Below are 12552 nucleotides of genomic sequence, written 5' to 3'. Positions count from 1 at the left end.
TATCACAAATATTTCCAATCTACCAATTATTGTCATAAATACAGGCAGTATATTGGCCAGGTTGTAAATTAACAATTTGCACATATTGAATATCGGTTTCACTAGTCTGTCTACATGAGCTACAAATGATGATGGTGTGTCATTTGATACTCTGCAAACATGAATCTGTTTTACCTCAATAGGAATGAAGTGATGATTTTCTCTTGTTCCAGCAATAGTATGACCGTCTATGAATATTTTCTCTTGAAATGACCTTACTTGCTCAATTTCTTCTTTAGAAACAAAACAGAATTTTATTCCAGTCACATGCTTGTCACAAAATTCAAACATGTTTCTTGGTGTTGGAATTTGGTTTTCAGTTGGGCATTGGAGACTTGCATGTGCTGCCAATCGTTTTATTGTTCCACCAATTCCATCACATGGTGACTTGCCATGGCTAGTGTCAAAGAAATTCCATTCAGCACTCATATCAAAATCCTTCTGATGATGACACTAGTCAATAAAATTATTGTACTGAGTTGCAGAATCATCACTCAAGTAGTAAATGTGCCCGATTTCTGTCATGAAACTCTTCAAATATTCAATTAAGTTGGTTAAAAAACATGCACTGCAATTGTGTCATGTCGAATGCAGTCACTGATTATGCAGAAACTTATATTCTGAAGTTCAACATCCTTGTAATAAATGACAAATGGATGTAATGTAGCCTGGCTATTCTCCCACTGGAACCCTTGAACAGCATCTTGCACAACAAATGAATAATTTTCTGCAAAATCCATCGAGATGACCAATTCTCCTGTCATTAGGCATTCCTTTGTTGACTTCAAACGGTAGCTTTGATGTTTAGCAATGTAGTGATGACAGGAAAGGTTAAATATCTTTGTACTCAACTCTTCAATAAAATCTTCTGTTGTTAATTGCTTTGTGTCCAATGTATCTCTGTCAGTGTGTATCCATTGCTTGAATTTAATATCTTCTGGTTCATTGTTTTTAAAAATATTCTCTAGAAACTTTTTTAATTTATCTATTCCTGGACATTTTTCACACGGATAAAGCATACATTCTTTTGGCTCCAAATCACAGACTGTTTTACCAATGAGAATCTTGTAATCACATTCAACAGGACATTTCCTTCAAGTTGCTGAGTAGTAGTCGCATTTGCATTTTTATTCCATCTGCATTTCTAATGGAAATGTAATCTTTCTTTCCAGGGCATATCTGACTAAATTCATCATCTTCAAAAAATTCCATCACATTTTGCTTTACTTGCTCAGAAAGCTTTTTTCCTTGCTTTTTTTTCTGGTATGGCCATGATTCCTTCTTCTGCTTTTAAGTTTTCTAGCTTTCTTTACCATTCTTTCTGAGACACTAAACTCTTCCATTGTTTTATTTATGGACCAACTAACTGGAGCTAGTGTTAATATTTTAAGTTTTTCTGAATGACTTAATACCATCACCTTTTCTTTCAATTCTTTCAGCAGCTCATTGTAATCTAAGCACTTTCCACACCGATGACTTGCACTTGGCTCCATGATGTCATTTGGATCCAAGCCACCAATAGATTCAATTTTACTGGCAATTACATCTTGTACTTGACTTGCCTTCCTTTTGGCATAGCCTTGTGAGTCTCTCTTAGCCATTCGCTGAAATTTCAGAGGAGAAATACCAATAGCCATCAAACCTGTGTTCGCGCTTTCAGTCACATGCATTTTGTCATCATGGTCTGACCCAGATGAAGTTGATGTTCCTGTTGCTGCCATTGACAAATCAATTGGCTGTAAACTTTTTTTCACCATATGATTTTTCTTCTGTAAAGGATTGCAACATGAACGCTGCAAAAATTTCAAATTTTGTCAAAAGCAAAGCTTCATGATGTAGACAAATTGTATCTTCTTCACCCAGTTTTAATCCACATCAACCTATCAGCTGTTGTTCTTCAAATTCTTTAAATAATTTTAACCCAGTTTTGCATGTATGGGATAGCACATGACATTTACAATTATCCATATGACTGATGGTGCATGGCGCCTCCCTAGCCAGGTGGGAAGGAGCAGCAGTGCGCAGCACATGCTTCTTGATTAGACCGGGGTTCGAGCCCGTCACCACCAAATACGGAGGATGCGGAAAGGTCAGGGAATGACCACCGCATATCCCGGAGCAATATGGCCTTAGTTGCTAATGCTCCTAAAAACCAACCAAACATGGTGCATGAGTCCAGCTTATCTCCAGCAAAATCTTCTGAGTCCATGGCTTTCATGCTGACTAATAAGTGGATGTTTCTGCAAGCAATGAAAACTTTATTAGCTTTATTACAGTCAAACAATAAAAAATAGAGGAACAAAATAAACTGTTCATCGTGAAGCTAAAACACATTAATAATAGCATGGTTCAAATATCAGCTATTTATGCTTTTTTGTATGATTCCAGAATATTCCAGAGTTCTAGAATGTTGATCAGTTTTTTTTTTTTTTTTTTTTTTTTTTAATTCTAGAATATTCTATAATTCTAGAATATACTCTGTCTCAAGTGTACAGGCTATAGATGTGAGGTTCAGGTCAAGTTGGTTTGTACCCATTGTGGGGCCATCATTGGCTATATAGTAAGGCCTGTTATGCTTAGCTGTGATAGTGCTATTTTTTTATATGATCCAGACATGGAGGAAGGTTGACGATTCCACGGACAATTTTCATTGGTGAGGTGTGGAGGTGAAGGATACAGTTGATCACCTCTTGCATTGTTTCCATTCTAGAATTGGGTGATATGTAGACAATGACTTCAATGGAAATGGACCTCAATTTAAGCAGTACATAGAGCACTTCATAATAGTCTGAGTTGCTGGAGATGCTGTTCTCAACGGTGAGAATGGCTTGATTATAGAACAGTGACATCCTCCCTTCCCTCCTTTTATTCCTGGATGTGAGCACGACACCATAGCCACTGGGAGTCGTAGCTGCAATGTAATCCTCAGTGGGTTCCAGCCAGGTCTCGGTGAGGCACAGCATATCAAATTCTTTAGATAACAAAATTTTGTCAATGATTTCAAATTTATTCCTTAAGCTGCAGACATTCTGGTAAAGTAATTTGACCACAGGGGTTAAGGGGACTCTGTTAATTCTCCTGGCTCTAGTCATTTGGTTTTTTCGAGGCCGGGCTGTTCCCCTTGATGTGATTCTGGTTGTGATAGGCATCTTAGTTGGGTGGATTAGATTTTGAGGTTGTCTTTCATGTGGATCTACAGGGAGGTGACTCAGGTGGCAGGGAATCAGGTGAGTGCATACTGGATCATCCACTTTTGGGGTGAAATGATTGCTACTGCGGCTATAGGTGAGTCAGCTATGTTTTATTCTGGGGGGGGGGGGCCTGTGCATTTCCTAGTGTGTCATTATGTCATGTTGCTCTCCTATAAAAGGGACATATGAAGGCTTCAACTGGCCCGTTGCCTAACATATTTTCTAATGACATATTCCGAAGTCACCAAAAAAATGTACATTTTATTTTATTAATCATTATTTTTTACTTTTTTTTATTTTTTTCTCACAGTTATCTCAGGGCTTTGTTTATAGACATATCTTAAATTTTCCCTTCTTTTTCATATCTTCCTATACTTTCATTGTACCTTCAACCTCTGCATCTCATATAGATATAACTCTTCTCTTGTCTCACCTTTGTTGCCCAACAGTCTGCACTCAAGAGTATAGCTGACCTCTATCAACCATTGAAGCCTCCCTGTCAGTCTCATTGGCTGAAACTATCTTCAAACAATACCCAACTATTCTTCTTCCATTTCACCTATTCAGATCTGGGTTTGCTTATTCCATCCTCTCAAATTTCACCCTACATCTGCACAACAAATCCTATATATCTGAATTTTTCACTTTGTTGAACATATGATTTTCAGTTCTCATCAAAATTACCTTTAAATTTTTTCTTATACTAAAACCACAAATCATATGCAATATGTAACAAACTTCTTAACCCTCCTGCCAATAAACATAAATTATTAGTTGTACATCTAGGATTAAAGGTTCAATCCATATAGGACAAAACTACTCAACTTATGATGTGCATGAGTTTTGGAATGGTCTGTATTACTTTAAATTAATATCAGTTTTATATTTTTATATTAAACCATTAAATCTACTTTAACCCTCATTTTGCTTACATAAATAACATAAAATGTTAAACACAAGCTGTGATGTGATGTTAAATGAACTGTTACCAGAACAGAACTGAACTTGCCTTAGTAAATGTTTGGTTAATAAATTTAGTTTCTCATGTATAAATAAAATGTATAATGCCATTCAGTGTAATATATAATTACAAAAGGATATTAGTTCCCAATTTTTATTAATATAGAAATCAGAATTAATCTTATATTCTCTGATTTTCACAAAAAATAAATAAAATAAAACTGTACTTTTTTGGTGACTTTGGAATATGCCATTAGAGAATATGTTGGGTAACTACTTTGAAAAGCACACATGCCTTTTTTATAAATCATGTTATTATTGAATTTTTTTTATGCACTGATCTGGTTTATTTGTACAAAAAGATGCTAGAAAATATCTACCTACAGTATATGAAGATGAATTGAGATGAAATTGCACCAAATATTTTTATACAATATTTTGTTCCCCATTGTAATCCTGTTTACTCAGTGGCACTTCTAAATGATTTTTTTTTTATTGCTTGTAAATCTCAAATAAAATTTGACATTAACTTGAGAAATCTTGAAAAATCAGTGCTGTAAAGGTGTGTTTTTTGCTGTTGCAACCCTGACAGCTTCACCTTTTATTCCAGCTTTCTGGAGATTTTTGAACCAAAATTTGCAAAAGACACTTGGAAGTTCACTATACAATTAGTATTAGAAGTGGCAAATGATGTGAGGAAACAAGCTTATATAGCATTCAGCCAAAAAAAAACAATTGCAGATATTGTGAGGGGGGATCCTTATATGTCCTTATCTACATACAGAAGGACATGATTATGAAAATTTTACACTTTTGAAGGCTGGGCTAAATTTGATAAGGGCATTTAAGTGTGATTACATGTCTGTGCGTTGTACTGTTAGTTACAATGAAAAAAGTAAAAGAAAATCTGCTGTCATCTATGAATGCTGATTAATCATTGATTATTTAAAAATAAACTATGGTTCTGAACATTTGTACTGTCCATTTGCTGATCTCATGAAAATACTAACCTCTGAAGTTTTGTGTTTCAAAAAGGAAACTGATAAATCTTGTGTATTGGAATGCAACTATGTGTACACTAAGTGACCAGTACATGTAATGGAGCTAAAAAAAATACTACTCTTTATTTATTTACTATTATAGTATATTAACTATAATATATACTATTATAGTATACAGAAATGCAGTTTAGATATTTAGTATTTGGCTTGTTAAAATGTTGTGCTTTTCAAAACAACATTTATAGAAGCAGACTAAATTCTTTGCTGATTTTTAATTTCTTCTGTAGCATGAGAATGTGTTTTTTTTTTTTTGTTTGTTTTTTTTTAATTTATGTAATTGTTTTCATAATGCTATAATTTATTTTTAGCTCTCTATCCAGAGTCTATAGTTTTGGTCCAACATTCAGAGCTGAAAATACCACATCAAGGTGCCATCTCAGTGAATTTTTTATGGTGGAAGCTGAGGAAGCTTTTATTTCTTCCATTGATTATTTAACAGAGGTTTGTGTTTGTACCATTATTATGCATACATATTAATTGAATATCAAATAATTAATTAATGTTAATATAATACAGTAAACCCTCAATTTAATAGACTTCGAAGGGACAAAAAAAAACTCGACTGGCATCATAGTGTGTTCACAAGATAGGGAAAATTGGGAACTCATGAGTCGCAGCAGCAGCATCATCATCATCAGCCATTTTTAATCCACTGCAGGATGTAGGCCTCTCCAGCAACTTTACATTTCCTTCTGTTTTGTGCAATGGCCATCCATTTACTACCCACAAACTCATGAATTTCATCTGTCCATTGCCATTGTTGTCTTCCAGGATTTCTCTTAGCTCCTCTTGGGTACCATTTTGTTATTTTCTTAGTCCATCTGTCATCATGTCTTCGAGCTGTGTCCTGCCCAAAACCATTTTAGTTCTTTAGTTTTGATAAGAATGTCCTTTACTTGAGTTTGCTGCCTAATCCATGTGTTTCTCCTCTTATCTAACAGTCTGATTCCCAATATAATTTGTTCCATTCTTCGCTGTGTAGTTCTCAGCTTCTCTTCCATTCTTTTGGTGAGTGCCCAAGTTTCGCTTCCATAAGTCATGGTGGGAAGTATACATTGGTTCATTATTTTACGTTTCAGACAAATTGGGATATTGCTCCCAAGTATGTGACTATATTTCCTGAATGCTATCCATCCAAAATTTATTCTTCTCTTGACTTCCAGCCATTTATCATTATTACAGCTAATGACTTGTCCCAGATAAGTATATGACTCCACCTTTTCAATTACTACTCCTTCAATTGTTATATCCCTTTCTGTGGCATTCTTGTTAATTATTACTTTTGTTTTAGCCATATTCATCTTTAGTCCAAAATCATTACTAACTCTGAATAACTGATTAAGATTTTCCTCTAATTCTTTGGGATCGTGGCTTATGACCACAATGTCATCTGCAAATCGTAAATGGTTTAGGTACTCTCCATTCACATTGACTCCTTTCTGCGACCAGTCTAATCTTCTGAAAGCTTCAAGGGCAGCAGCAAACAACTTTGGAGACAGTGTCTCCTTGTCGAACTCCTTTCTCAATTTTAAATTTACTACTGTCTTTGTCTAGTCTAATAAAGGAGGTAGCATTCTCATATATTTTCTTCAAGATCATAATATATGGGGTATCTATGCCTTGTCTTTCCAGTGCCTGAAACATTGCCTTATGCTGTATGGAGTCAAATGCCTTTTCATAATCCACAAATGCCAGACATAATGGTGTTTTATATTCATTTGCTTTCTCCATTAGCTGTGACATTACATGAAGGTGATCCATAGTTGAGAATCCTGTCCTAAAGCCAGCTTGCTCTTTTGGTTTAACAACTTGTAGATGTGGAATAACAAGCTAATTGTTCTATAATTTCCAATTTCTGATTTATCTCCTTTCTTATGCAGCAAAACTATGATTGCATTATTCCACTCCTTAGGCATCACACCTTTTCTAATGCATTTTGTGAAGTCTTGCCAGTTTTTGTGTCATGTCTCTTCCTCCCAATTTTAACAACTCTACAGTTACTTCATTCCCCTGGGCTTTCTGATTCTTCATTTTCTTCAACACATGTTCTACCTCATCAGGAAGGATATCAGGTATGTTGTATGTGTTACTAATTTGTGATCCATCTTCCCCACTGTTGGCATCATTCCCTCACTCCTTGTATAACTCTTTATAGTAGTCTTCTGCTATTTGAATTATGCCTTCTCTGCTGTTTATAAGTACACCATCGCTATTCTTCAGTTTCATTTGTCTTTCTGTATTACTGCTCATGGCTGCTAATTTAAGTCCTTTGTTTTCCCTTAATGCTTGTTCTACTTTTCTTGTGTTAAATCTTCTTATGTCCTCCCTGAGTCTCTTTCTAATGGCTTTGCATAACTCAGCATACTCAATTTTCTTTTTGTCAGTGTTTATCGTGCTCTTCATTTGTCGTGTTTGGTTCATCATGATAAATGTTTCTTGACTAATTTTTTCTTCTTTGGATTTCTTTTTACCTATAGGTTTCTTGGGCTTTATCATTTTCAGAAAGTTATAATATTCCTCATCGATATCTTGGTCCTGAGCAGTCTGCAGAAGCTCAAACTTGTTAAGTTCCAGTACATACTGCTTTTTCTCCTCTTCTGTTATCTCAAAGACCTTTGTATTATTTAGTCGAGTCAGTTTTTTTCCTTTCTTTTCTTACATCTATATCAAGTGTGCATCTTACCATTCTTTGTTCACTTCCAACATTTACCTTGTTCAGGACACTAACATCATTCATGATATAACTTCTGTTAGAGAGGATGAAGTCAATTTCATTGGTTGTTAACCCATTTGGTCTCTTCCATGTCTATTTTCTGTTCACCCTTTTCTTGAAAAAAGTGTTAATTACTGACATTCCTCGAGATTCTGCAAATTCCACAAGTCTTTCACCTCTTTCATTTCTTTCACCAATTCCAAAATTTCCTATAGTTCCTCTTTCTGCGCTGTTTTGTCTTTTTCCAACCTTAGCGTTGAAGTCCCCCATAATGATAGTGTAGTGAGTTTTCTGTTCATCTGGAAGACTCAATTTTGGTGTACATTTCTTCGACCTCTTCATCATCATGGCTCAATGTTGGTGCATAAATCATTATAACCTTTAGCTTATACCTCTTAGAAATCCTGAGTGGTAGCCTTGACACCCTTGGTGATGTATTTTTGAATTCCAAAATGTTTTTTATATCTTTATAGACCAGAAAGCCAACTCCATCTTCACTCCTTTCACTGTTTCCATTGGTGTACAGCAGATTTCCACTTGATAAACTCTTAAGTGATTCATTTCTTCTTCTTGTTTCTGCCAAACGGATGATATTCCAATTCACATTTTCTAATTCCTTTTCCAGCTCTCATATCTTCACCGATGAGCGATCTTACATTGTAACAGGCCAAGTTCAGTTTCCATGCATGGCAGCCTAGTTGTACCCAGAGATTCTTATCACCCTTTGCTTCCACTCTGATCATCTCGCTGCCGTAAGAGGGGGAGTGAAAGCCGTTGGGGTCTGAGGGCCATTTGTTTTGTCGCTGTCACGTGCTGGAGGGTTTGGTTTTTTCCTCTTCACGCTAACCAGGTGTCTTGAAGAGAACCATTTTACACATTCATTGCCACCTAAGTGACGTAACAGGGCTTACCATTGAGAAGGTGTGCATGAGTGGATTTTAGGGAGGCAGGCCAACCGGACTTCTCCTAAATCTTCTGAAATAAAAAGATATTGGATCCATTAGTGTTTTAGACTGAGTGTCTGATAACACACAGAATGCCTGTTCCCCTCTAAGCCCCAGTAGCAGCTGGGGTCACAGCAGCTGCCATCAAGTGTCTCAATCTGTTTATGGATGCACTTGCCATTGTGTTGTTAAGTGCTTGCCTGTGCCCTATTTCTTTATTATAACTTTACTTAAGATGTATAATCACGGCCCAAACAAAAACTGATAAAAGGAGAAAGCATGTGCAGCTGAGTTTTTTACAGTGATTACAGCTGTTATGTTCTATGTGTGAAAAGTTAGAGTGGCATGTCTATTGCCCACATCAGAGGAAGAATCCCATCGGCATTGAGCTTGCTCAAACCTTTCAAGGCCTTATACACCTCAATCAGACTAGACACCTGCGAGGTGTTTTGATTGAGGTGTATAAGGTCTTGAAAGGTTTGTTTGAGCAAGCTCAATGCTGATGGGATTCTTTCTCTTGCTCAGATTGCTCACCTGAGGGAACATAAATTCAAATTGAGGAAAAGACAATTGTAGAATAGATGTGTGAAAATTTGCATTTAGCCAGTGGGTGATTGCTAATTGGAACAAACTTCCATCTGTCGCAGTGGAGGTCAACAACTTAAATAAGTTCAAGGCAGAACTAGACAAGCATTTGAAGTGAACAGATGGGTGAAATGGGAAGGGGTGTTTTTTTTTTTTTTTTGACTGATGCTATACAAGCTTGTTTTCTTGTATCATATGCCTCTGTTGCTGCTAATCTGTAAGCAGTATGACGTGAAAAAACAAACTGTCAATTGTTATAAAAAGCAGGGTTAAGCATTAATTATGGTTAATACATATCAAACATATCAGTCCACAAAATTGAGTGTTAACTGTATATAAATTTTTCTGTCACTACATTTCTTCTTGGCCTTTTTACTGGTTCCAAAAACTTTTGTAGTTTTATACTGTTTGTATTTTTAAATTATGATTTTAGTTTACCTAAGTGAAGAAAAGTAAAAACCTCTTATGAATAAAAAGTCAGAAATATTTTATTTTGGATCTTGTTATACCCTCTTTTTTCTACAGATAGTGGAGAATTTATATAAAACTTGTGCTGAATCAATTTTAACAGAATGCAAAGATGATACCTACATCTTTTATAAAGAGAACCCAGAACATAGAGAAGCTATAGATAAAATACTACAAACATCTTTTGTTCGGTAAGTCACTTGCATATTATTTTGAACCTTTTTTTTATATATATATTTCTCTGCCTACATATTCTATATTATTTGATAAACTTTTTTTATGTTATGATATCCTAATTAATATTTGAACTTTTTGCAGGTATAGTGGCTAAGTGAGATCTGATGTGGATATTCTCTATTTTTAATAGCTAAGGCTTTATAAATCTAAAATATCATTGGAGTACATATCCAAGTCACTCTAGTTAATCAAGTTTGGTGAATTTTGGTTATTCTGCAGATCCCACATCCCCTGCTTGTAATCAACCCTGTTAGCAACCCTTTGTGCAAAGATAGAAAGTACAATAAATATAGTACTAGCATACTGGTAACTAACTGCCAAAGTGTGAACTGGCACCATACCTCACAGAGAAGTGACCAAGCCTTTGTTAACAGGCAGTACTAGGTTAGTAGATTATTCTCATCACCTTGTACAATATCACTACTTTGCTTAATGGAGTGACGAAAGAAGTGACGAAACCATATTTGGCTTCCAAAGTAAAACTGTCTTTTCTCATTTCTTCTGCCACGCAGAAGAGGTGAGGAAAGACACATACTGAGGTTATGATGGGCACCATGAGTTTTAAAATAGTTTTTTTGTTTGCCAGCTGTTAGATAAACCTCTGGATTACCAAACTTATTGATAACACTCTGGGCCTTATACAGCTGTGATAGTATCTTGCCACCTAAACTTTGAGATGGACTGGAGAATATGGAAAGAATCTCTGTAATGTGCATACTATGTGCAGGAGACATGATTTGTGCCAAGGCCATGTGTTAAAGAATTGAGTATACTTTGTATACAGTATATCTTAAAATTTCATATGATATTTTGGTTGGCCATTTGAGATTCTGTTAAGGATCTTAACTATCAGTTTCCATGACTGTTACTTATGTATATCTACTGCTATTTTTATGTCATACTCATCTGAAATATCTTTTTGATCTCCTTTGGCTTGAAACCTTTAAAATTCATTTGATGTGTCTATTGCTCTGCAACTCACTCAGAAATTTTTGCCTCTCACTAGCTTGACTTTCTTAACAGCTTCAGCCAACATTATATTTTAAAATAAATTACAAAGCTATAAAGATATATAAATGATAAAATATAGATTATAATCAAGAGTGATTATTAATTTTTCTTATGAAACAATTATATAATTGTATTTTGTATATGAATCTTGAAATGCAGTATTGTCTCCATAACAAATAATATATGTATATTATTATTATGTTTTTCTGTAGAATGACATATACTGAATCAGTCAATATTCTTCAAAAGCACAGAACTTCTTTTAAGAAAGACATAGAAGTAAGTAATTGTTTGTAAAACTTGTTAAGCTAATACACAAAAAGTTAAAATATGGGACAGTTGAAAATTTGCTTGACTGATAAAGTTTTTGCTAACATATTTTGTATTTTTCCATAACATGGCAATATGCACATTCCCTAGAGATGTTCAAAGGGACCTTATCCTTCTATGTATATCACAAATGTACTCTTTTTGCTGTTCTTGAAACATGTTCTTCACAGCTCCCAGCGGACAGAAATGTTGTCACCAAGGGAAAAAAGTGTGGCAGTGTCAGATCATACAGGGATTAATTTTTTGTCAAAATCATGCTGATTGATTTTTTGACGATGAAGGAATGTTATCAGAATTTGTTCTGAAAGGTGTTGCTGTTAATACTGCCTACTATTAAGAAGTTTTCAAATGATTGAGAGACAAATCTACTATAAACAACCTGAAAAATGTCACACACACACACACACATGAAGGTCATGCTAATTGCATTTTTTGACAATGATGGAATGTTATCAGAATTTTTTTTTCTGCAAGGTGCTATGTTAATGCTGCACACTACCAAGAAGTTTTAAAATGGTCGAGAGACTCAAGTCTATTATAAACAATCCAAAAGGCCATGTCATATGTCAGTCACTGTCCAGTAAGTTTGGAATAACAAAAACATTCTGTTGTGCCGATCCACCTTATTCACCTCATTTAGCACCATGCGAATTTTGGCTGTTCTTAAAATTAAAATAGGAAAAAGGGAAAGAAATAGGAAAGAAAAAACAATGTCCATTCAATCATGATGGACATCTTAAAAGCATTCACAAAAGAAGACTTTCAAAAGGTGTTTTGATCAGTGGCAGACATGATGGAACAAGCATGTGGTTGCAGAAGTCAGTTATACTGATGAATCTGAACAAAGTAAGTATTTTTCATTAAATAAAAATAATTTTTTTCAACATTCACTGTTTTTTTATAAAACTTTATATAATCAATTACAAAAGAAATTAATCAGTTTTTCATGGGATTTATATGTGCAGTCATAGACGGATTCGGGGTAGGGGCAAGTGCACCCCTGTCGTTTTTTG

General features: G+C 35.0%; 1 protein-coding gene across 1 annotated transcript in view; it reads left to right on the top strand.

Annotated features, from left to right (window-relative positions):
* The window catches only part of AsnRS-m (asparagine--tRNA ligase, mitochondrial), a 114155-nt gene that overhangs the window by 75614 nt on the left and 25989 nt on the right, over positions 1-12552 (top strand). Inside the window, exons 7-9 of the mRNA XM_090386840.1 lie at positions 5560-5692; positions 10019-10152; positions 11422-11488. Of these exons, the coding sequence (XP_090242966.1) occupies positions 5560-5692; positions 10019-10152; positions 11422-11488 (334 nt within the window). The remainder of the gene's footprint in view (positions 1-5559; positions 5693-10018; positions 10153-11421; positions 11489-12552) is intronic.

The sequence above is a fragment of the Mastigoproctus giganteus genome, chromosome 1, assembly GCF_048544385.1.
Source record: "Mastigoproctus giganteus isolate SK-2022 chromosome 1, ASM4854438v1, whole genome shotgun sequence".
NCBI classification, from domain to species: domain Eukaryota; kingdom Metazoa; phylum Arthropoda; class Arachnida; order Uropygi; family Thelyphonidae; genus Mastigoproctus; species Mastigoproctus giganteus.
This window is presented reverse-complemented; position numbering and strand designations above follow the sequence as displayed.